General features: G+C 45.1%; 1 protein-coding gene across 2 annotated transcripts in view; it reads left to right on the top strand.

The window, feature by feature from the left end:
• The window catches only part of LOC115174709 (protein dispatched homolog 1-like), a 77,771-nt gene extending 52,530 nt beyond the window's left edge, over positions 1–25,241 (top strand). The window contains exons 3-9 of one of the 2 annotated variants that reach the window (XM_029733504.1): positions 271–919; positions 19,136–19,165; positions 19,559–19,682; positions 19,870–19,997; positions 20,732–20,829; positions 20,934–21,031; positions 21,261–25,241. In XM_029733504.1, the coding sequence (XP_029589364.1) occupies positions 312–919; positions 19,136–19,165; positions 19,559–19,682; positions 19,870–19,997; positions 20,732–20,829; positions 20,934–21,031; positions 21,261–24,872 (4,698 nt within the window). In that variant the 5' untranslated portion in view covers positions 271–311 and the 3' untranslated portion in view covers positions 24,873–25,241. The remainder of the gene's footprint in view (positions 1–270; positions 920–19,135; positions 19,166–19,558; positions 19,683–19,869; positions 19,998–20,731; positions 20,830–20,933; positions 21,032–21,260) is intronic. The other variant, XM_029733505.1, reaches the window with a different exon arrangement.
• Positions 25,242–26,491: the final 1,250 nt, after the last annotated feature.

Here is a 26,491-nt window from a genome sequence, read left to right on the forward strand (position 1 = left end):
AGTTAATCATCTGTTTTGCTAACCGTTCGTTGCATTCTGTTCAGATCTGAGTTTTGAGCGTGAACCCTTGTGCGTTTCACTCTCTCATTCTCTCCCCTTTGCCCACACAGTTCCCTGGGCTCAGGCGTCCACACGCTCTCCTCTTGCTGCTCCGCTCAGCTCATCAGCTCCATGTGAATAGAGTCAATGTTCAGCTGAATGTCAACATGGCTGGCTACAGTAAAGAGTTAACTATGCGCCTGTCTGCTTTTCCTCCCATTTTTTCTGCAGAGGAGTGGCAAACCCCGCGCTAGGCCGGCAGGAAGAGGACCATGGCCCTGAGCGACGCCAACGGTGACCTCCTGCTCCTCAGCAATGCCAGCCTGCCACCCAGCATTACCACGACGGCCAGTGGCACCAGCAGCCCAGCTTCCCGTGCCAGCCTCAGCAACACGGAAGGAGGGGACGTCAGCGTTGTTTCCACACCTAGAACACAGCAGAGGCATAGGCACCAACCAAGGCCAACGCCTCCGCACAAGGAGCCCCAGCAGAGATCCAGAGTGAGTCAGGACGGAGGCGCCGTCAAGCAGAACGGCTCCCTTAGGGCCCCTTCCTCCTCCACCTCCTCTTCACACCTCACAGACTCTCAAAGGTTGGCCAAGCTCCTGCCCTCCGCACTTTCCACCACCTCCTCCCCCTCGCCTCCTCAGCCTCCTCCGCTGTCTCCACCTCCCCCGTGCTGCCACCGCTGCCCATTCCATCCCCCCTTGTGCTGCCACGGCAACCAGCAGGAGTGCCACATCTTCCAGACCCATGCTCCCGCCCTGCAACTGCACCCGGGCTCCTGCTCCTGCTGCCTGCAGGCCTCCCCTCCATCCCTCTGTTTACACCACCGCTGGCAGGAGCACCTCCAGAACCAGCCCAATGTGGCCGGCCTCAGGTACGTGTGTGATGACTGTGTGTTTGTGCGCCTGTTCGTGCTTCTCTCTGCCATGGGGTGGCCTCAGGCATATCTCTATTACCCTGCCTCTCCAACAGAAGCCCTTTCATTGCATTTCCCTGCCGAATGGGTGGTGACTGAATGCTTACTAACATGTCACAGTTAGGGTTGCAAAGAGAGGGTATGTTAGTGAAAACTTTCGAAGTTTACCAGTAAACTACCAGAATTTGGTGGCAGTTGTGAATAAAGACAATAATTGCGGAGTGAATTGAAAATGCCATTGTTTATTAGATGCTTTTTTCATTAATTAGGCTTGTTTTCCCTCGAACCAGATGGACACTGAAAAATATGGACACGGATATAAAAAATGAATACATTATACAGTACCAGTGCAAAGTTTGGACACACCTACTCATTCAAGGGTTTTTCTTTCTTTTTACTATTTTCTACATTGTAGAATAATAGTGAAGACATCAAAACTATGAAATAACACATATGGAATCATGTAGTAACCATAAAAGTGTTAACCTCTCTGGGGCATGTGGGACGAACTCGTCCCACCTACGTAACAGCCACTGAAATCCAGTGGCGCGATTTTTGAATCGTTAGAAATACTATTACTTCAATTTCTCAAACATATGACTATTTTACAGCTATTTAAAGACAAGAATCTCGTTAATCTAACCCCACTGTCCGATTTCAAAAAGGCTTTACAACGAAAGCAAAACATTAGATTATGTCAGCAGAGTGCCCAGCCAGAAAAAATCAGACACCCATTTTTCAAGCTAGCATATAATGTCACATAAACCCAAACCACAGCTAAATGCAGCACTAACCTTTGATGATCTTCATCAGATGACACACCTAGGACATTGTGTTATACAATACATGCATGTCTGTTCAATCAAGTTCATATTTATATCAAAAAACAGCTTTTTACATTAGCATGTGACGTTCAGAAAAAGCATAACCCCCGCAAACTTCCGGGGAATTTACTAACAGTTTGCTAAATTACTCACGATAAACGTTCACAAAAAGCATAACAATTACTTTAAGAATTATAGATACATTACTCCTCTATGCACTCGATATGTCCGATTTTAAAATAGCTTTTCGGATGAAGCACATTTTGCAATAATCTAAGTACATAGCCCGGCATTACAGGGCTAGCTATTTAGATACCCACCCAGGTCAGCCTCCACCAAAATCACATTTCCTATAAGAAAAATGTTCTTACCTTGCTTGTTCTTCATCAGAATACACTGCCAGGACTTCTACTTCAATAACAAATGTAGGTTTGGTCCCAAATAATCCATCGTTATATCCAAACAGCGACGTTTTGTTCGTGAGTTCTAGACACTATCAGAATGCTTCTTCACGGTCCCGCGCATGGCGCATTGGCGTGTCAAAAATGTCTAAATATTCCATTACCGTACTTCGAAGCATGTCAACCGCTGTTTAAAACCAATTTTTATGCCATTTAACTCGTAGATAAGTGATAATATTCCGACCGGGAGTATGCATTGAGCCTAAACAGCCGAATAAAATTTCTCCTCACGAGCGACTCGTGCACGCGCCTCATTCAAAGGTCCTCGGAGCAGCCACTTACAAAAGGTGATAATGTGTTTCAGCCTGAGGCTCCCTCGTAAACCTTCAGTTATTTCCCGGGCTCTGAGAGCCTATCGGAGCCCTGGGAATTGTCACGTTACAGCTAAGATCCTTACTTTTCAATAAAAAGATGCAAGACGCACGACTCCTTGTCAGACAGGGTACTTCCTGCTTGAAACCTTGTCAGGTTTTTGCCTGCCATAGGAGTTCTGTTATACTCACAGACACCATTCAAACAGTTTTAGAAAATTCAGAGTGTTTTCTATCCAAACCTGAACAATAATATGCATATTCTAGCTTCTGAGTTGGTGTAGGAGGCAGTTAAAAATGGGAACATATTTTTTCCAAAATTCTCAATACTGCCCCCTATCCTCAAAAGGTTAAACAAATCAAAATGTATTTAGCCACCCTTTGCCTTGATGACAGCTTTGCACACTCTTGGCATTCTCTCAACCAGCTTCAGGAGGTAGTCACATGGAATGCATTTCAATTTAAAGGTGTGCCTTGTTAACCTCTATGGGACCGGCGGGACGAATTCGTCCCACCTACGTAACAGCCAGTGTAATCCTGTGGCGCGATTTTTAAAACGTTTGAAATGCTATTACTTCAATTTCTCAAACATATGACTATTTTACAGCTATTTAAAGACAAGACTCGTTAATCTAACCACACTGTCCGATTTCAAAAAGGCTTTACAACGAAAGCAAAACATTAGATTATGTCAGCAGAGTACCCAGCCAGAAATAATCAGACACCCATTTTTCAAGGTAGCATATAATGTCACAAAAACCCAAACCACAGCTAAACGCAGCACTAACCTTTTATGATCTTCATCAGATGACACACCTAGGACATTATGTTATACAATACATGCATGTCTGTTCAATCAAGTTCATATTTATATCAAAAACCAGCTTTTTACATTAGCATGTGACGTTCAGAAAAAGCATACCCCCCGCAAACTTCCGGGGAATTTACGAACAATTTACTAAATTACTCACGATAAACGTTCACAAAAAGCATAATAATTATTTTAAGAATTATAGATACATTACTCCTCTATGCACTCGATATGTCCGATTTTAAAATAGCTTTTCGGATGAAGCACATTTTGCAATATTCTAAGTACATAGCCCAGCCATCACGGGCTAGCTATTTAGACACCCACCCAGTTTAGCCTTCACCAAAATCACATTTCCTATAAGAAAAATGGTCTTACCTTTCCTGTTCTTCGTCAGAATGCACTTCCAGGACTTCTACTTCAATAACAAATGTAGGTTTGGTCCCAAATAATCCATCGTTATGTTCCATCAGCGACGTTTTGTTAGTGCGTTCTAGACACTATCAGAATGGTAAATCACGGTCGCGCATGGCGCAGAACTTGACAAAAAAATTCTAAATATTCCATTACCGTACTTCGAAGCATGTCAACCGCTGTTTAAAATCAATTTTTATGCCATTATTCTCGTAAAAAAGCGATAATATTCCGACCGGGAATCTGCAACTAGCTAAACAGCCGAAGGAAAATACTGCACGGGGTCGAATCGCGCACGCGCCTAATTCCATTGTCCTCTGATGGGCCACTTGGAAAAGGGGATTCTGTGTTTCAGCCTGAGGCTGCCTCGTCATCGTTCAGGTTTTTCCCGGGTTCTGAGAGCCTATTGGAGCCCTAGGAATTGTCACGTTACAGCTAAGATCCTGACTCTTCAATAAACAGAAGCAAGAACAACAACACCTTGTCAGACAGGGTACTTCCTGCATGAAACCTTCTCAGGGTTTTGACTGCCATAGGAGTTCTGTTATACTCACAGACACCATTCAAACAGTTTTAGAAACTTTAGGGTGTTTTCTATCCAAACCTGAACAATAATATGCATATTCTAGCTTCTGAGTTGGTGTAGGAGGCAGTTAAAAATGGGCACATATTTTTTCCAAAATTCTCAATACTGCCCCCTAGCCCGTAGAGGTTAATTTGTGAAATTTCTTTCCTTAATACGTTTTAGCCAATCGGTTGTTGTGACAAGGTAGGGGTGGTATACAGAAGATAGCCCTATTTGGTAAAAGACCAAGTCCATATTATGGCAAGAACAGCTCAAATAAGCAAAGAGAAATTACAGTTCATCATTACTTTAAGACATGATGGTCAGTCAATCAGCAAAATTTCAAGGACTTTGAAAGTGCTGTTGCAGAAACCATCAAGTGTTATGATGAAACTGGCTTTCATGAGGACCACCACAGGAAAGCAAAACACAGAGTTACCTCTGCTGCAGAGGATAAGTTCGTTAGAGTTACCAGCCTCAGAAATTGCAGCCCAAATAAATGCTTCAGAATTCAAGTAACAGACACATCTCAACATCAACTGTTCAGCGGAGACTGCATGATTCAGGCCTTCATGGTCAAATTGCTGCAAAGAAATCACTACTAGAGGACACCAACAAGAAGAAGAGACTTGCCTGGGCCAAGAAACATGAGCAATGGACATTTAACCAGTGTAAATCTGTCCTTTGGTCTGAGTTCAAATTTGAGATTTTTGGATCCAACCGCTGTGTCTTTGTGAAACGCAGAGTAGGTGAACGGATGATCTCCGCATGTGTGGTTCCCACCGTGAAACATGGAGGAGGAGGTGTGGGGGTGCTTTGTCGGTGACATTGTCTGTGTTTTATTTAGAATTTAAAGCACACTTTACCAGCATGGCTACCACAGCATTCTGCAGCGATACACCATCCCATCTGGTTTGCTCTTAGTGGGACTATCATTTGTTTTTCAACAGGACAATGACCCAACACACCTTCAGGCTGTGTAAGGGCTGTTTGAGAGGAGAGTGATGGAGCGCTGCATCAGATGACCTGGCCTCCACAATCACCTGACCTTAACCCATTTGAGATGGTTTGGGATGAGTTGAGTTGGACTGCAGAGTGAAGGAAAAGCAGCCAACAAGTGCTCAGGATATGTGGGAACTCCTTCAAAACTGTTGGAAAAGCATTCTTCATGAAGCTGGTTGAGAGAATGCCAAGAGTGTGCAAAGCTGTCATCAAGGCAAAGGGTGGCTACTTTGAAGAATCTCAAATATAAAATATTTTTTGATTTGTTGAACACTTTTTTTGGTTTGTTTACTACATGATTCCATGATGTGTTATTTCATAGTTTTGATGCCTTCACTATTATTCTACAATGTAGAAATGAAGAAAAACCCTTGAATGAGTAGGTGTCCAAACTTTTGTGTGTGTGTGTGTGTGTGTGTATGTGTGTGTGTATATTATATATTAATACGCTGCATGTATCTCCTGTTGAGACACATGCAGCGTATTAATCCACCCATTATAAAATGACTGTTATTTATATATATCTATATATATATGAGAGAAATTATTCAGTTATAAATTACCACAGATTACCTGTAAATTACGGTAGCATGCCACCCTAGTCAGTGTTTAGCGATGATGTTATGGGTGATATGCAGTACCATATGTACATTACTGTTTAAGAATATGTACATGCAACTGAAGCCTTGACATTTTCCCCAGTTATGCTTCAGAGGAATGTGTTCTGAGTCAACTGTATGTAGGGCAGGTTTTAAATTCTGATAGTAAAATATCTGAAACATTGTCAACATTTACTATGATTACATTAAATTGTAATTTTTTTCCTTTACACCATGTCAGTCATTCAACTGCTTGCATGCCACAGCATTGGATCCTGTATTGAGAAATCATTACATAGTTTTAAATGCCTTCCTTTCTCTTCTCACACATATTTAAATTCAGCTGTATAATCCCTCTGCCTGCCTGTTGTCCCAGTCCTGAATGTTCTGCTATGTGGAGGTCCAGGTTGTTGTCCTCGGGAGATAACCTGTAGGCCCAGGGGTCAGCTAAGCCAGCAGATGCAGGGAGGAGGAGGGGTCAGCCAGCCAGGCACCCAGGGAGCACAATACCAGCCCCAATGAAAGAGGGCTTTGAGAGCCCCAGGGGCTACAGGGCTGCTGTCCCTCCCCAGGCCCCAGCCTGTCCAGTCAATCCACAGGGAATGTCCCCCTGGCCTCTCCCAAGCCTCCCCTCGCTCATCGGCTCTGAGGCTTTTCTAGGAGAGGTGCTGATGGTTTGATGGTCTGTCTGTCCTATTTCCCAGACAAACACAATACAGACAGTACCAACACACAGCTCAGCCAGACTAGATCATCTCTGCAAGTATGTCTAGCCGGGGACCGGCGTCTCCTCCCTGCTCCATCCATCTCCCTATTGTAATGGTGGACCAGAGCATCGGAGAAAGACCCTCAAGTACATTTATTGAACATACACTAAGAATAAACAATAGTTTTGACTCTTGTGGGAGTTGTATATGTTTGTTCTTGGCGGTGTACGACTAGTTGTTAGAGGCTTCGGTAGAGTTTGTCCTGGGACATGTGAGTTGAAAGTTTGAATGAAAAAAAATGAAAAAACACATGTGACTTGCACATTCCCTGTGTTCAGACTGGGATGGTGGATTTGAACAATTTTTTTGGCAAACATTTCTTTAAGAGGGACATATTTAGCATCTCGTTTTTCACCCCTCCTCCAAACCACAGACTGAACCATTATGAGACTGGAACCATTTAATGCTTTTCCTAATCATTTACACAGTTCTATATTTAACTCCACAGCAAACAAAATAAAATAGAAATATTGAAGATGTCATTATTTACTCAGCTCAGCTCCTCTTCATGGTAGCAAGTACTTTCGGGGAGGTTGATTTGTGTAAGACTATATTTGTGCTTACTTTTCGCGTGGAAATGTCCTGCCAAATTGATTTAGATCCCTGTAAGTCCATTAGAGATGCTCTCTCTGGGTGGCTGGGAGAGCTTCGGTTTATGTACTCGTATTGGGTGGGTACAAACTCCATCCACGCACATTATGCAGTTGGGTGGGAAAATGTGGCAAAGGATAGCATTTCAGCCATTTGGATGCATTCACTGGCATCTGTGGCTTTCGTAAAAAAAAATATATATATATATATATAATCCATGTCTGAATGAAGAGCAGATGTTCCTCAGCCATGTGCCTCTAATGTTGAACGGCTCTGTATTTAGTAAACAGGTCCCTCTTGTTCTGTGATGGCAGGTTTGAATTAAAGGCCAATGTTGAGTTGCTCTCAAATCCGATCCCCTTTACAGTGGTATTGTGCCTCCAGAGAGATTGGAGATTGGAAGATAAGAGAGAAGGATAAGCCTGGCTGTCTGGTTACAGTCTCCCAGTCCCTGGCTGGCCCCAGACGTTCAGGGCTTTGGGCATCTCCTTTTCCCCCGTGTTGAATCCCTCTTCGCATGGAGGGAGAGGCTTTTTAATGCCTTGGTAATTTGAGGGTACGCAGTCAGACAAGATCGTGTCAAATATCAGTTTGATCTGAAAGGCTGTAATCCGCGAGATTAGGCAGAGGATTACGTGTATGATCACAGCACTTGGTCGTTACGCCCAGCTATGGAGACCCCCTCCTCCTCCCGATAAGGTTGCACTGGAGTTTCTTCTCTAGGGCTTTTCAGGCCTTTGTGTGTTTGTCCAATAACTATACAATCAAGAACTATAGAACTCCTGTTGAGAGACGTGCGGCGTATTAATCCACCCATTGTAAAATTACTGTCTCTCTCGATCTCTCTGTTTTACTCTGAGAAGTGAATGGATTTATCCTTGGATGAAAGGATGGAAATCCACTATGAAGGAAAAGGTCAGCTCAGCAGAACAGTTGAGCAGAGGAAGGCTCTATATGGTGGTCTGGGAAATGCATTAAGATTTTCAGTGTCTGGTAAGATGGTGACTGTTTTTTCTATGATTTGAGGATCAGGGGGAAGTGATCAGTCAGAGCAGTAGATAAGTCTGTGACCTTGGGAAGTCACCTGTTTGGCTGCCGTTTGACTACAGTTAGCCTCATCTCAATAGGTTTTCAGGCTCTGGGTTCTTCCAAGCCTGTAAATTGTTTTGATCGAGAATGCTCTCAAGGCACCTTTTCAGCTCCAGCTGCACTCCCAGATAGAGTGGCATCTACCTGTGCTGCCGAGACTGGCCTGACCTTTCATGGCTGAACAACCCCCAAAGAGCCCGCTCACACTGAACTATCCAGGGTCACGTCATGATTATAACCTCTCTCCACTCACCCGGGGAGGGCTTTTGTCCATGCGTTGCTTCCTGTTACATTCCTGTTATTTTAGCGGCCACAAGTTTGGATTGGTTTCATGCCTTCTCGGATAGCAGGCATTCCTTCCCTTTTCTATAGAAAGGTCTATTTTTGTTAACTCACGCCTGTTTGATTTCGTACTCAAGTACAGTTTTTTGACTGGAGGTAGGGGGTTTCCCTGGTGCACAGGAACACGTATAAAACATGACACCTCATCCGGCCTGAACGTTTCATTATATTGGATGAATTTAAGAATTCCTGTCAGTTGAATATGATATGAATTCATAGCCTGTCGTTTCTGAGAACCCCCAAAGGTTTCCTTTTAAAAATATATATATATTTGATTATGACTCGTATCTTTTCCCCAGTGAGAGATCTCTCTTGGAAACATTAACTAATATACCAAACTGTCTGACAGCTGCAAGCCCCGACCGGTCAGGCGGCCTGAAAAATGATCTTTGTGCTATGGATTTCAGGGTGCCAGTTTGACAAGGCTTTGCGCATTATCAGGAATAACAACTGTTTGCGATGCCTGCTGCGGTCCGAGGAGCCTGGAGTCCTCAATGTGAACCCTTGTGAAGTAGCAGCAGGGCTTTTCACTCTAGCATTTTATCCATTTGGCCCATTAACCACTATACAGAGACATCCATCACGCCCAGCCTCAACACTGACTGCTAAAGATGCACCCTGGTGTCTGTGGGGAGATCAGGGGAAGTTAGAGACGAGCACCGCCTGCCCCAGGACACAAAACACGAGGGAAAGCAGGGATGAAGGGAGGGAGCGGCCTGGTTCTATTTTATCTCCACCCTGTAATTCCACAGAACTACTCAGTTAGCTTCCCGAGCGTTCTGTTGGCTTCTTAGAACAGGTCTGCGTCTATGTGGAGTGAGTTAAGCACAGGCAGTAGCCTAGTACACCACAGCACGCACTCCAGCCCATTCCTGATCAAGGGAGGGGGGTGTGTGTGTGAATGATTTAGCCTGCTACATGAGTACAGGGAGAAGCTCCACTGAGAGACAGGTCAACACTACTCTGTTTCTGCCCCCAGGGCTCAGGAGTGCGATGTTATAGATAATGTTTTTACCCCATGCATACCTTTACACAGGACCAACAGAATTGGGCCAAAAAGCTTTTTTCTTCCCCCCCAGGGACAATTTATCACCTACTTTGACACTCCGAGACACTTCTGCCTGTTGTAAAACTTGAGCAATTGGACCCTCCGGGCCTGTTACTTCAGCAGTTCATTTGCTGTTGAAGGTGGCAATCTGGGTCTCTTAAAAGCTTGTAAGCCGCATTTGTTGATGTTAGACGTTTTCACCTGAAGAAACCCAACTTAATGATCCAAGTTACATGTTGTTAAGTCATGAACATTTCAGGAAGTTCTAAAGACCAGAGGGTAAGTTCACTCCCTTTTTCAAATGTCAGTATTATAATGTAAGAGGGGGGATAGAGCGGGGTCACTGTGGCCTTCGTGTGGTGTTTTTCCTTATTCCTCCCTGAAGGATGAGTGATGGGAAGAAGTTTACCGAGGACAAACGCTAGTAGTGTGTCCCATGTGTGAACCTTCCCCTACTCCAGCTGCTCTCGTCCACGGGTGAGGGAGTTGGGGGGTGAGAGGGAATCAGAGGGTGAGGCAGCTGACCCCCGTACCTGCGCGGGTGGATAATAAGAGGGGTGAGCTCCCAGTGGCCCTGCTCCAGACCCCGCTTTATACTGTATGGCCCCTGAGCATGAGGCAAAGCAAAGCCCATAAAGGTACCCACCCAAGATCAAAGAGCCATACTATCCTATAAACCAGGATCAAAGCTGGATCTGAACAGCACTCTGTCATAACTTCAAATTAGGTTGATCTCTTTTTTTTCTTCTGGTGGAGGGAACAGTTGTTGAGGCTTCAGGTGGATAAAAGGCTGGCTGGTATTATCTCCACACTATGAGGCTCTAGGCCTGCACTACAGGTTCTCCCACGGCTGACTCGGCTCACTGGGGAAATGGGCATAATGGAAGATTTGATAACATTTGTGTAATGCTTTATAAATAGTTACTAGCATGTAACATGAGCCCTTGTGGATGCCCTTATAACAACCTGTCCAAGTGGTATATAAGGTCAAGGAATAATCTCTCACTCGTTTGTACAGAATGGAATGGTTTATTTAGTTTATAATGGACCTTCATCTAGATGGGTCCAGTAGGTACACTTTGCTCCAGTGCTACAATCAGTGCTACTCCCCTCTCATGTGTTCTTATAGTAGTTCAAAACCTGTCTTGAGAATACACTTGTATTTTTCATTCTGGATTGAATGAATATTCACACATTTCCATGAAAATGCATGGAGCTCGGTGTCCTGACGTCACTCTGATGTACTGTAGATGTGAGGGTTCCTATGAATCACTTTGCTATGTCTCTTTTTTTTCTTCTCCTGCCTCTGTGCACTTGGTGAACTTAGCTAACAGTTGGAATTTTCCAGCTCGGCCGGCCCCCTCCTCACACTCACTCTCTCAGCCAAGAGAGGACAGGTTGGACTCCATCACTGACGCTCAGCCTCGCAGTCCCAACAGCCCTTGGCCGTGGTCTGCAGCTCACCAGACGGCTGTGTCACTAGACACCTCTAAGATGTCACAGCGCCGTCTAGCCAAACCCTCTTTGTCAAGAGCTGCGGTTAGAGCTGGAGAGCCTTCAGACACTGTGGCCTTAGATGGCCCGGAGAGAGCAGAGAACATGTAAAGAGGACGTCTGGTGAGAAGGAGATGAAAAGGGTGACAAATAGATCTCTTTACACAAAAAATACTCTGATTATCTCTGAGATCAGTCCCAGGGCAACGAACAGTAGCATGCTGGATCAAAGAGACCCAGGCAGGAGCTAGAGGCACTGCTGTGCTTGAAACTGGATATTGTGGGTAAACAGAGGAATATGTGGTGCTTGGGCTTTTTACATGAGCTTACCTTTCTGTCTAGACATGTATGCACCTTATCACATAAGTCTTAATGGAGGGTGTACCTTGACATTGGGCCAAATGATGAGTGTGAGGTTTAGTCTCAAAATGGCCACAACAACAGGCAGGGCAACTCTAGCCTGGTTACCATTCTGTTGAACTGTTTAGCCGGCATGACAATTGCAATAGAGTTGGCTAAAGCAGTAACAGTGTGTCAACTAAGGGTGGGCAGCTCATGTCAAGCATGCTAAAACGTCCAGATCTCCTTACCAGGCATCTTCCAGGACTTAAGTTGTTGGACGTCTTCATAAAGACACTGGGAGAGGAGATGACGGGTCAGCACAGCTGCTTGCCGTTGGTTCCGCTCCTTGACTTCGTGCAGTAGAGGAGTCCCGGTCATGCAAGCAGCAAATGGGAACACAGTCTCCTATCTTGCAGAAGCCCAGTCCTCCAGGTCTGACGGCGGATGTTGGACCTAATAGGTTGGGGCTGGCAGCTGAAAGCCATTGGTTCCGCTGCTAGATGTCTTGTGGAGCTTCTTGTTCTGAACGTGTTCAGCAACAGTGACTTAGACCTGTTGTTCTGCCGTAAGGAATAGGCCAACATACAACACACTCATCTAGTACTGCCTCCCGTCGAATCTGTGTCCAGACTGACATGACATCTATAGTCATGTTTATGATATGAGATGTGTGATTATTCATTAGTGTTGGTGGTATTATATAGGAATTGGGGTTGGGCGACATTAAGATGGCATCGTCTATCAACGATGATTGACAGCTATTGTCAATGGTGACGACATTGTGATGTGACAGACGATGGTTTAGCCTATTTGAACTTGACTGGCGCCCCGCAGTAAAGAACGGAGTCTTGCAGCTGGGAAGCGCAGAAGTGACATTCCTAGTAATTTGCCTGTTCCTATTTGCTATAGCTTATTTCAATAAATATGTGATACAGAACGCAAGAGAGGAATGCTAAATGACTTAAATGTAAATGTAGTCCAGACAGAGCGGCGAATTCTACCAAAGCAGCGCAAAATGTCCAGTCAGAAAATATTGTCTGTCTGTCTGTCAGATGCATGGGCTTTAGTCTATAGCCTAAACCCATTCATATTTTTTTTGTAACGTACACTCCTTAACTATCTTGTTTTAGATGTTAAAAAAAAGGGAGTTTAAGTGAAATAAGTTATGCAAACCAAATGGCCAATAACCCATCTTCATTCCTCCTACTGGCCTATCATAAAAGCCTTAAGACACGTTAAAGTTATGAACAGTGGCTTATTTCCCAAATATTCTAGGCTACAAAAGGTCCTGAAGTTGTGGCTTTCAAAAATAACCAGAATGAAAGTCTATAGCCTAAGCCAAGGCTATTGTCAATCACCGGTTTATGATCGATGAAACAAATGCTTTTTTTCCCCCCTATTTTATTAGGCAAAATAAAGCAATTGTTATCCAGTTCTGGAGACCGCCCGTTCCTCATCAGACAGTAACTGCTCCATCACAGCTCACCACACATATACAGTTGAATTCGGAAGTTTACATACACTTAGGCTGGAGTCATTAAAACTTGTTTTTCAACCACTCCACAAATTTCTTGTTAACAAACTATAATTTTGGCAAGTCTGTTAGGACATCTACTTTGTGCATGACACAAGTCATTTTCCAACAATTGTTTACAGGCAGATTATTTCACTTATAATTCACTGTATCATAATTCCAGTTGGTCAGAAGTCTACATACACTAAGTTGACTATGCATTTTTAAACGGCTTGTAAAATTTCAGAAAATGATGTCATGGCTTTAGAAGCTTCTGAGAGGCTAATTGTCATCATTTGAGGTCAATTGGAGGTGTACCTGTGTATGTATTTCAAGGCCTACCTTCAAACTCAGTGCCTCCTAACTTGACATCATGGGAAAATCAAAAGAAATCAGCCAAGACTTCAGAAAGAAAATTGTCGACCTCCACAAGTCTGGTTCATCCTTGGGAGCATTTTCCAAACTCCTGAAGGTAACACGGTCATCTGTACAAACAATAGTATGCAAGTATAAACACCATGGGACCACGCAGCTGTCATACCGCTCAGGAAGGAGACGCGTTCTGTCTCCTAGAGATGAACGTACTTTGGTGCAAAAAGTGCAAATCAATCCCAGAACAACAGCAAAGGACCTTGTCTCCTAGAGATGAACGTACTTTGGTGCAAAAAGTGCAAATCAATCCCAGAACAACAGCAAAGGACCTAGGGAAGATGCTGGAGGAAACAAGTACAAAAGTATCTATATCCACAGGAAAACGAGTCCTAAGAAGCCACTGCTCCAAAACTGCCATAAAAAAGCCAGACTACGGTTTGCAACTGCACATGGGGACAAAGATCGTACTTTTTGGAGAAATGTCCTCTGGTCTGATGAAACTTGCAAGTTGAAGAACACCATCCCAACCGTGAAGCACGGGGGTGGCAGCATCATGTTGTGGGGGTGCTTTGCTGCAGGAGGGACTGGTGCACTTCACAAAATAGATGGCATCATGAGGGAGGAGAATTATGTGGGTATATTGAAGCAACATCTCAAGACATCAGTCAGGAAGTTAGCTTGGTTGCAAATGGGTCTTCCAAATGGACAATGACCCCAAGCATACTTCCAAAGTTGTGGCTTAAGGGCAACAAAGTCAAGGTATTGGAGTGGCCATCACAAAGCCCTGACCTTAATCCCATAGAAAATATGTGGGCAAAACTGAAAAAGCGTGTGAGAGAAAGGAGGCCTATTAACCTGACTCAGTTACACCAGCTCTGTCAGGAGGAATGGGCCAAAATTCACCCAACTTATTGTGGGAAGCTTGTGGAAGGCTACCCGCAACGTTTGACCCAAGTTAAAAAATTTAAGAGCAATGCTACCAAATGCTAATTGAGTGTCCTGTAAACTTCTGACCCACTGGGAATGTGATGAAAGAAATAAAAGCTGAAATAAATAATTCTCTCTACTATTATTCTGACATTTCACATTCTTAAAATAAAGTGGTGATCCTAACTGACCTAAGACGGAATTTTTACTAGGATTAAATGTCAGGAATTGTGAAAACCTGAGTTGAAATGTATTTGGCTAAGGTGTATGGAAACTTCCGAATTCAACTGTATGTAAATGTGATCTTTCTGTTTTACATTTTTAATACATTTGAAAAAAATCTAAAAACCTGTTTTTGCTTTGTCATTATGGGGTACTGTGTGTAGATTGATGAGGAAAAAACTATTTAATCAATTTTAGAATAAGGCTGTAACGTAACAAAATGTGGAAAAAGTCAATGGGTCCGGATACTTTCCCAATACTGACCAAAACTTGAGACTTCTGTGGCATTGTGTTGTGTGAAACAACTGTACATTTTAGAGTTGCCTTTTGTCTCCAGCACATGGTGCACCTGTTTAATGATCATGGTGTTTAATCAGCTTCTTGATATGCTACACCTGTCAGGTGGATGGATTGTCTTGGCAAAGGAGAAATGCTCACTAATAGGGATGTAAACAAATTTGTGCACAAAATTGGAGAGAGAAGCTTTTTGTGGCTTTTTAATTTTTACTAGGATTAAATGTCAGGAACTGAGTTTAAATGTATTTGGCTAAGGTGTATGTTAACTTCCGACTTCAACTGCACACACACACACACACACACACACACACACACACACACAAACCTGCTCCATGCTGCAGCTCCTCCTCTAGGGATATTAGAAAAGATTTGCCTGCACTTAGGCTCAGCCCAGGCTTCAACAACATTAACTTTCGTCATGATTCAACCAGTTGCGTTCCATTTTGCATTATAGCCCAACTGTCGTTATTTTATTTTTAATACAATTTTGGTTGGCCAATAGGGGGTGAAATGGCATCATATGGGTACATACATAATCACGATAGGAAAAAGGTTGACATCGCCCAACCCTAGTATTGCTAAAACCGGTTAAAATGTTCATCATGGACCTAGCCTATTTAGCAAACATCTGAACACCATAAGTGATTAGGCCTACGTTAAATAATTCATGACACGTAGACAGTCATTATTGGCATAGTGACTCGTGTATTGCGTAATTCGCCCTTCTCGGACTAGTTGACAAAGATGTCTGCTGGTTAGCGCAGTGGGTTGGTGATGGCATGTGCAATACCCTCACATTCCTTGGATTGTGGTTCTGAAGCCCCTGGACTCAGGGGGTTAAGCTGGTTGCTATAAAGAGAGAGAGGCCACAAGATAATAAAGACATCTCTTGGACAGCTTGTAACTATTGGCTACAGTGTTGAAATCCGGCCTGTTTGCCTGGAATTTGCACACGCACATATTTCAATCCCAAGAATGTGGAGATGGCAGGTGTGGCCTCCAGACCCAATTCACTGGCGGATGTAGCTGTCCATGTCCCTTCTGCACTCACACATACACACTGCGCTTAGACTTATTATACAGCAATAACCTCTTATTCAGGCTCACATTTTCTCATACACGCTTGCATCCGGCCTTGTTATCTCCAAATAAACCTTATCAGAGACCTGAGTTGTGTAACTAGCTTGTAAGTACAATGTTACAGTATTATTTCTTACAAGCTTGTATGTACCTATAATCTATTTAAGGTATACAGTGGAAGTTGATGAGCCCTGACTTAAAGGGATACTTCAGGATTTTGGCAATGAGGCCCTTTATCTACTTCCCCAGAGTCAGCTGAACTCGTCAATACCATTTTTATGTCTGCGCCCAGTATGAAGGATGTTGGCGGGAGTTTCGCGAGCCAATGCTAATGAGATCCTATAGACTTCCAGTCACTGCGCTTACGCTAGGATGCAAACTGTGCTAGTAAACAACTTCCTTCAAACTGCACGAAGAGACATAAAAATAAAAATGGTATCCACGAGTTCATCTGACTGTCTCCCTTTAACTGCATGCTTGTGGCTACTCCCTGATGAGAGATATATATATATATATATATATATATATATATATATATATATATATAATTTACTCAACATTTCACTACAATATGTAATGCATCATGCTGATATTTGGATTTCACCCTCAAGCCAATCTTACAATTCCATCGCTTGAACGAGCCTCTAATTTGTGTGCAGTGTTCCAGTGAGTTTTAATCACAGGAGCGAATAATTGAGAGTTGACAGTAATTGCTCTTGCCCTAACTTGAAAGCTTCATGCAGCCCCCGATTTCCAGAAATATCTGCCGTGTCTGTTAGCAGTTTTCCCCCCTCAGCTCTGTGAACCCTGACCCCTCTCGCCTCCCTTCACTCCACCACACGTCAACATGGCCTCAGCTTAACCCAGGCACTGCTCCACAGTTACTTTATTTATTAACCCAGTGATCCATAAACATTCCCCTTTCTGATAAATAGAATAACATTTAGGAAGGGTAACTGTTGTAAGTTTGTGGAAGAAATGTGGGGAGTTTGTGTGAAGGGGGACTGGGATCAGAGGAGTGGGAAAAACCAGACTCGTGGTTTGTCATCCTGCTGGATTTAGAGACTGTGATCATCAGTCAACGGATTTCTCCTCCCCACCCCACTGCCGCCTCCTTAAAAAAAACATTTTTAGTCTGCATTTCTTCACATTGCTGCTCTCAGTGACAGATTGGATGACAGAGAATTGAGACACAAAGCTTGTCTTTTGAATGCCAACTTCAATTCCTAATCTAGGCCTATACTTTTTTGAAAGAGGAAAAAAAAACATTTGAAAGTTTGTTTTGTGAAAGCCATAGTATCTGAGGATTCGGATATCTGTCGTGAATCCACAGTATAGTCCTCTGTTTAATACATCTTATTTGTCTGAAATGCAATCATGATCCAAAACAGATCTCGCAGATAAATAGGCAGCAGTGCTCTTTTTGATGGCTCCTCGACTAAAGATGTTTTATGAATCCAGTCCAACTATTTCCAATAACTCTACTTCATTCTGGACCATAATATCTCTGTCCCGAATTCCGCCGTTCAAGGCCCCTACATGGAAACTAATGACAGCACAGAAAAACAATAAATTAAGTTAGCATTGTTTGCCATGGAAAAGTCTAACTTAAGGGGCATATGTTTTTCATTAGGCATTGTTGGTTAGTATCAGGCTGTCACATTTTAAAAGGTGAATCGCTGGTTATTTTTCTTGAATGCAAAAGTATAGCAAGGAGACTCACTCCATTTCTATGTGGTAGTGTTAATGGGACTCACCTTGTCTAGAATATGCTAATTGTTCTAAGCCAGTGCCATGCAACATCTGGTTGTCGTATTAACATGTCCAGCTAACTTTAAAGGGGATTTACTGCCTCCCCAGAAGTTGTTAGTGGTGAAAAATTCCCGCCAATAGCTTTTGTTCATCTCTGCCTCACCGTGCCATGGCAACCACTAATTATAGCATTCCATGGATTCCCTTTTAAAGGGAAGGAGGAAAAATACAGCCATCTCTTGGCCATATTGCTCCAATCACACTGAAATATCCTGTGTGCGTGCGCTGTGATTGGCTGAGGCAGAGGATCGTCTGAGTCCACTTCCTGTTTGGGATACTGATTTCCTTGTTTTCGTTTCTTGTGTGTAATCTTACCTAGTCCCTGATGTGGGCTGTGAGGTCTGTGCCAAATTGTGACTGGTAGTGCAATACTCATGCAGGTTGCAGTGAATAGAATGTGGGTAAACATCAAGGTTGCAGTAGAAATCATGATGTCCTTCCTTGGACAGGAAGTTAGGACAGTCTGTTCATTTCTACAGATTTCTTTGTCACAGCTGTGATCACGTGAGTCTGTCCCCGTCTCCTCGCTGTCATTTGCTGTCAGTATGAGCATTGAGTGTATATATGGCATGTGAAGACATCTCCAACCCACCCCTTTCACCTCTACTCTCCCCCCTGCCCTCACCATTCTGGCCTTGCTCTTATCTGTACCGGGCCTGTGTGATCCGGTGGCAGTATCTGATTCCCTCTGACTCATGCTTGCACTCGGCAGCCCGGAGGCTTCCCACTGCTCTGGGAAGGTGCTGATGGGAAGTCCAGACAAATCCAGAGCAGCTGAAAGCTTCATATGGCAACGGGGAAGCCTAGTGCAGATCCCCGCTGTCTGTGAATATGGCACAGGAGACATCACCACTAATGGGACTCTAGTCCTCTAAATCTTTTAGCTAAGCTTTACAGATTCTTCATGCTCTGCGTGGGGTTTTTGTAGATTACAAACACAAAGCCGACCTAAAGAAAGAGATTGATTTGTGTTGTCTAAAACAATTAGTGTAATAGATTCTTCATTCACTTGCACATCTGTGCATGTTTTTTTTTTATATATTAGCTAAAGAACAATTGATTGGTATTTTTAAAATGAAAAAAGTTACACTCGGGAATGGGGCCTCTTTTTGGTTATGTTAGTTTGAATACTGCGAGTTGTTCCCCATAAGGTGTGTGCTGTGTTGCTGCTCAAAAACATTTCATGAAAAAACATGTTCCCCCTGCACGGATGCCGAGGCAAATCTGGTTTTGATTGGCTGTTGCTTTGACTCCTAAATGTAAATCTGATTTACCTCCCTTTGTTTTGCAGCCCTGCAAGGCCTTTTCGGTTTCCCAAAAGGTAAGACCTGCCAAAAATATTTTTTATTAAGAAAGCTTTTCTCTCTCCTTGAGTCCATCAAAACCCAGCCGAGCTGTCATTCCTGTGTAGTGATTCATCAGTGTTATCGATGTGAAAAGGTCTCTCTGTACCTGGAACCTGCTACCAGTCACCCATGCTCCTTTACAAAAGATGCCTTTAAGTAGTTTCTCAAGTCAGAACACTGAATATACTTGAATAACTACAACATATTCAATAATGGCATTTTAATGAGCACCTTCTACTCTTTTGGATGTTCTACTAGTGTATCCATGTACCCTTCTCTTTTCTGCTTGCTTATCAGTACATATAATATTCGTATAGTTATAAAGCCATCAGCCTTGTGTTTAATCAATACCTGTCCTTCATCTCCAGCTATGCAGAGCTGATTGCTGATTGGCCAGTGGTGGTCCTGGGGGTGTGTACAGTCCTCATCGTGGTATGTGCCCTGGTGGGTGTCCTGGTGCCAGACCTGCCAGACTTCTCAGACCCTTTACTGGTGAGTAGGCCGAGCCGACGGAAGGCACAACACTTTCTCCATAGAAAATCTTGGTCCTTATTTGACCAAGATGGACAACATATTGTTTCGCACACACTAAAATCATTATATTGAGTGGATGTGAAAAGTCCAAGATGTCAAAGGTGAATTTCCTGGTAAACTAAAAAGATGTCCTCTATTTCTTCAGGGATTTGAGCCACGAGGCACAGCCATAGGCCAGCGACTAGTCACATGGAACAACATGGTGAAAAACACAGGGTACAAAGCAACCCTGGCTAACTACCCATTCAAGTATGCGGACGAGCAGGCGAAAAGGTAACAAGTATAACCACACCGATCCTGTCCATTTGATGTCATCCTCCTAACCCTTTAGTGAAGCAGGCTAGATCAGGTTTAGGCCTCAGGCCAGGAGATGGAGTGATGAATGCTGCTGAGAGACAGACAAGCAGACACACTAAATCTCAATCCCATCCTGCAAAAGGATCGGTGGGGAGGTTGTTTTATCCCAGGCCCATCTTCCATTACTTATCCCGATCACTGGGGGCCCGGTGAATAATCAAGGGCAGGTGTGTGTTTGCGCATGCAAGTATGTGTGTGTGGACTTCGGGGGGCCTCCAGGGCCAGACCTGTCAGCAGGAATCTCTGCATCATTCTGCCTCAGCCCCTCAGTCTGCTCTGACAAACTCCTGATTAAAGGGCCTTCCTGTCTGTCTCTGTCAGAGGATGTCACTCCCTGAAAATCCCTCTATGACCTGGCTATTATTATGATATTTAAAATGGTAACAATATGATTGTATCATAAATCAGTAGAGTGATCACTATCACTGGCTTTGTCATCACTAATGGGTTGGCCTAAAACCGTTTCCTTCATTTGTTTAAGAATGACCCTATTTTTAACTGTCTTTTTCATTTTGTTCAAGTGAAAATCTAATAAGTATCTGTATGCTTTAAGTGGATTACATCTCATTCTTTCATGTAGATCTTCAGAATTAAAGGAACCTTTATTGAAATGTCAACAGTGTAATCACACTTCAACTTTTTTATTCCAGTCACCAAGAGGACAGGTGGGCTGAAGATCACTTTGACAGAGATAAAAGACAAGCTGACTGGGACTTCAGTAAAGACAGTTTCTTCTGTGATGTCCCGGGTACAGACTCTTCACGCTTCTTCTGTTTGTCTATTACGTGTTTGACTGACTGAATGTTTGACTGTGATGAAATGCTAACCAGATGCTCTTTACTCTATGTGCAGGTGACAGATACTCTAGATTAGTATTCACATCTGCTGAGGGGAAGAACCTGTGGAACATACAAGCAATTAAATCTATGTGCAATTTGGACAATACGCGGGTAAGTGGAACAGCACTGTTGAAGATGTGCCTTAGCATTTTCTCATTTCAAATGGTGCAATAAGCCCCATCATATTAGTCATGTTCTGGCTGGAGTCTATGCTGTCTCAGGCTGGAACTACCCTGACTTCCTGATATATTGGCCTTGTCTCCTATTCTGACCTCTTTGGGTCAATAGTTCTGTTCTATTCTAGTCATACTCTGTTCTTATCTCCTGTTGTTGTCCCCAGGTGCGCTCCCACCCTCAGTACTGGAGCCTGTGCCAGCGCACCACTGACGCCTCCTGCTGCCCCAGCTGGACCCTGGGAAACTACGTTGCCATCCTCACCAACAAGTCCTCCTGCCAGAAGATCACAGAGCGCGACGTGTCACACACCCTCAAGATCCTGCGCTCCTGCGCCAAGTACTACCACAACGGAACCCTGGGCCCCGACTGCTGGGACATGACCACGCGCCGGAAGGACCAGTCTAAGTGCACCAACGTCCCCCGCAAGTGCACCAAGTACAACGCCATCTACCAGATCCTCCATTTCCTGGTGGACAAAGACTTCCTGAGCCCAAAGAACACAGACTACCTTATCCCCACCCTTAAACACAGCATGTTGTTCTCCCCGACAGAGAAAGGGGAGACCATGATGAACATTTACCTGGACAACTTTGAGAACTGGAACTCCTCAGACGGCATCACCACCATCACAGGGATAGAGTTCGGTATCAAACACAATCTGTTCCAGGACTACCTACTGACGGATACCGTGTATCCAGCCATAGCCATAGTAATTGTGCTGGTTGTCATGTGTGTGTACACCCGCTCTGTGTTTATCACCCTCATGACCATGATCGCCATCATCAGCTCCCTGATCGTGTCCTACTTTCTGTACCGCATGGTGTTCGACTTTGAGTTCTTCCCCTTCATGAACCTCACGGCCCTCATCATCCTGGTGGGCATCGGGGCGGACGACGCCTTCGTCCTCTGTGACGTGTGGAACTACACCAAGTTCGACAAGCCCAACGCTGAGCTGTCGGAGACGGTGAGCATCACTCTGCAGCACGCCGCCCTTTCCATGTTCGTCACCAGCTTTACCACGGCCGCCGCCTTCTACGCCAACTACGTTAGCAACATCACCGCCATCCGCTGTTTCGGCGTCTACGCCGGCACGGCCATCTTGGTTAACTACATACTGATGGTGACCTGGCTGCCAGCCGTGGTGGTGCTCCATGAGCGTTACCTGCCCAACATCTTCACCTGCTCTAAACCTCCCCACCAGCAGACATGGCTTTGCACCCGCACCCTCTGGGCCAATCTGTGCCAGAAGGCAAACAAGTGCCTGTTCACCATCTCTGAGGCCTCCAGGATCTTCTTTGAGAAGGTGCTACCGTGCATCGTGATCAAACTGCGTTACCTCTGGCTTTTCTGTTTCCTGGCCTTCACCGTGGGTGGGGCATATGTGGTGTGTGTCAACCCCAAGATGAAGCTGCCCTCTCTGGAGCTGTCTGAGTTCAAAGTGTTCCGCTCCTCCCACCCGTTTGAGCGTTACGACGCTGAGTACAAGAAACTGTTCATGTTCGAGAGGGTCCACCACGGGGAGGACCTGCACATGCCCATCACCATCATCTGGGGGGTCTCCCCCGTGGACAACGGGGACCCCCTCAACCCCAAGAACAAAGGCAAGCTGATGCTGGACAACACTTTTAACATTGCCAGCCCGGCCTCCCAGCTGTGGATCCTCAACTTCTGCCAGAAGCTGAGGAACCAGAGCTTCGTGTTCCAGTCGGAGGAGCAGGATTTCACCAGCTGCTTCATCGAGACCTTCAAGCAGTGGATGGAGAACCGGGACTGTGAAGAGGCCTCTGTCTACCCCTGCTGCAGCCAGTCTACCTTCCCCTACAAGCAGGACGTCTTTGAGCTGTGTATCAAGAGAGCCATCATGGAGCTGGACCGCAGCACCAGCTTCCACCTGGACAGTAAGACCCCCGGACCTCGCTTCGACATCAACGACACCATCCGGGCCATCGTCCTGGAGTTCAAGAGCACCTACCTGTTCACGCTGGCCTACGAGAAGATGCACCAGTTCTACCACGAGGTGGACACCTGGATTCAGGAGGAGCTGAAGAATGCCCCAGACGGGCTGAAATATGGCTGGTTCGTCAGCAACCTGGAGTTCTATGACCTGCAGGACAGCCTATCAGACGGAACGCTCATCGCCATGGCGTTGTCCGTGGTGGTGGCCTTCGTGGTCATGCTCCTCACCACCTGGAACATCATCATCAGCCTCTACGCCATCCTCTCCATCGCGGGGACCATCTTCGTCACAGTGGGCTCGCTGGTGCTCCTGGGCTGGGAGCTCAACGTGCTGGAGTCGGTCACCATCTCGGTGGCAGTGGGTCTGTCGGTGGACTTCGCCGTGCACTACGGAGTCGCCTATCGCCTTGCCCCCGAGCCTGACCGCGAGGGGAAGGTAGTCTTCTCCCTTGGCCGGATGGGTTCTGCTATCGCCATGGCGGCGCTCACCACTTTTGTTGCCGGGGCGATGATGATGCCGTCCACGGTGCTGGCCTACACCCAGCTGGGCACCTTCATGATGCTCATCATGTGCATCAGTTGGGCCTTCGCCACCTTCTTCTTCCAGTGCATGTGCCGTTGCCTGGGCCCCCAGGGTACCTGTGGACAGATCCCCCTGCCCAAGAGGTTTCAGTGCCAGGCTTTCAAAGAGGGCACCACCAACGTCCCCTCACCCCAGGGCAAGCATGGCACCAAGTACCAACTGGACAGTCGAGGAGGAGAGGTAGAGCATGAGCATTACGAGCTGGAACCGTTAGCCTCGAACCAAAAGAACGAGGAGAAACCTGCAGAGGAACAGGAGACGTGCACCCAGCTCTATAATGGAATAGCCCCCCACTCTGCCCCCTGCACACACATCCCCTTTAAGAGCAAGGCAGAGCCTGGCAGAGGTCCCTGCTCTGAAAATGGACTGGGCATACTGGCGACTGACCCCACACCCAGATGCCAGTACTCCCATAACACAACCTGCACATGTGGAGATCCACCTCACCCTCAGCAGTCTATGGGTATGCAGTGGACCCCCCACCCATGTACTCAAACCACCCAGGACTCCCCATTTCCCCTCACAGGCAGCCATGCCAACAAAGGCCAGACCCTCCTTTCCACTCTGGACGCAGTCTACAAACCAATAGGTTGCCGTATGCACTATGTCCACTGTCCCCCAGCCCACTTCCACCACTGCACCCCGGGCAGGGTGCCCAGACAGGGCCCTCACAACTGCCACCTCAGAAACTACTGTGTTCACACTGTCCCCCTCACAGGTGGCCTCCCCAGGGACCAACGCTCTGCCCCAGACCCAGCTGGGCTGGAGGAAGTGCACCGGACTGGAGCATCCTCTGGCCCTAGTGGCAGCCCCACCATCCCAGCCCAGACTCAAAGGCCTCCTGCCTCCGCTCTGGGCTGCACGTTAGCCCACACACACACAGGGTGCTGCATAGCCAATCATGAAACACAGAGGGCGGAAGAGAAAACGGTAAACGCTCCAAGGGATCAGAGCATGGATAATTATGTGTCCACCACGATGCAAAAGGACACTTGTCATAAGATGCCTGGTAACAAGAAGCTTGAAACCAGTACTACTCCTGTCACATGGGAAGAAAGTGTCAAAAAGAACCCCAAAAAAGAGAGGGCATCCTCAGCCTCTCCCAAGAAACTCTACTGTTTTAACAGGACTTTAAAAGTAAAGTGCAATTCTGTTGAGTTTAACGTGCCAAAAGCTGAAGCCAATGTGCCTGCTCTTGCAATAAATTCAAAACCCGCATCTGAAAGTTTATGTTGACAGCAAAGAGACTATATCTAAAGAGCAAACTTTTGTCCTATCAAGCTATCATGAGCAGTGTCCCTGTGCAATTAAAGTGTTTGGGATATTTCACTGACCAAGTGCCTTATGTCGTTCATGTAAAAGTATGTCCCTATATATTCTGTGATTACTGTTTCTACTGTGCAGATTTTGGTTTGATCGGTCAGATGTACTGTATTATTTGAGTACACTGTAATTTTATGAAGCTCTAACCTGTTTAAGGAATGGTGAACCATTGACTTTATTCCATAAGAACCACAGGCCTTAGTAGTCTGTTTCACGTTGCCACATGCCTTTTGGTCCAATATGAAAGATGTACTGTATGATTATAAAGTCATTTTAACAAGATTGTCTGTCTCTTTCCACTCCGCTCCTACAGTATGAAATGAAAAGTATCTCAAGGGTTTGTTCAAAGGGCACGGTTTGCAATAACACCTGTTTCATTGTCTCACTGCTGCTGGAGTCTTCAGAAGATTGGCTCAGTCTGGCCTGAGGCCACGGTGCTGTGCTGGGCTCTTTCCTCTCCTACACCACACAGACGTTTGATTTCTAATCTTCACTCCCCAAGAGCCTGCATCACATTCCAAGCAAGTCAGAATCCTACACAGTAGAACATCAGCAAGTCAGAATCCTACACAGTAGAACATCAGCAGGTCAGAATCCTACACAGTAGAACATCAGCAGGTCAGAATCATACACAGTAGAACATCAGCAGGTCAGAATCATACACAGTAGGACATCAGCAGGTCAGAATCCTACACAGTAGGACATCAGCAGGTCAGAATTATACACAGTAGGCCATCAGCAGGTCAGAATTATTCACAGTAGGACATGAGCAGGTCAGAATCATACACAGTAGGTCAGAATCATACACAGTAGGACATCAGCAGGTCAGAATCATACACAGTAGATCAGAATCATACACAGCAGGACATCAGCAGGTCAGAATCATACACAGTAGGACATCAGCAGGTCTCAGACATTTTAGCAGATGCTCTTATCTAGAGAGACTTACAGGGGCAATTAGGGTTAAGTGCCTTGCTCACGGGCACATTTATTTTACCTAGTTGGCTCGGGAATTTGAACCAGTGACTTTTCGGTTAGTGACCCAACGCTCTTAACCACTAGACCATCTACACATGTAACTGAGCAATTTTCTAACAGACAACAATGATGTAAAAGGCATGAATTGTAAAGAGAAACTCTAAAACCCAGGAATAGTATAACTCATGGGTCCTATTATTTCATTTTGTAACATATCAATTACATTCTGTTTACTCCCTTAACTCCATCCAGGAAAAAGTATCCTATAAATTGACCAATTCCATTCATTCGCAAATCCAAACTTCCATTCAAAGTCCTGTTTTATTTGCTGTTCTGGCTCCTGCCATCTATCTCACCTAACAGGTTTCCCTGGTGGTCCAAGATCTTGGCCAAACCTTCTGCTGCAAAGCAAACATATACATTAGACCGCCAGGCTCTGCAGGCAGTATGACTCAGCACAGCAGACAGAGTTATAATTACACTTTCAGTCGTGAATTAATGTCAGATATGCAGCTCTGAACTAGGCTACCAGACACCTGTAATTATCTGTGAGA

The sequence above is a fragment of the Salmo trutta genome, chromosome 35 (assembly GCF_901001165.1).
Source record: "Salmo trutta chromosome 35, fSalTru1.1, whole genome shotgun sequence".
NCBI lineage: Eukaryota > Metazoa > Chordata > Actinopteri > Salmoniformes > Salmonidae > Salmo > Salmo trutta.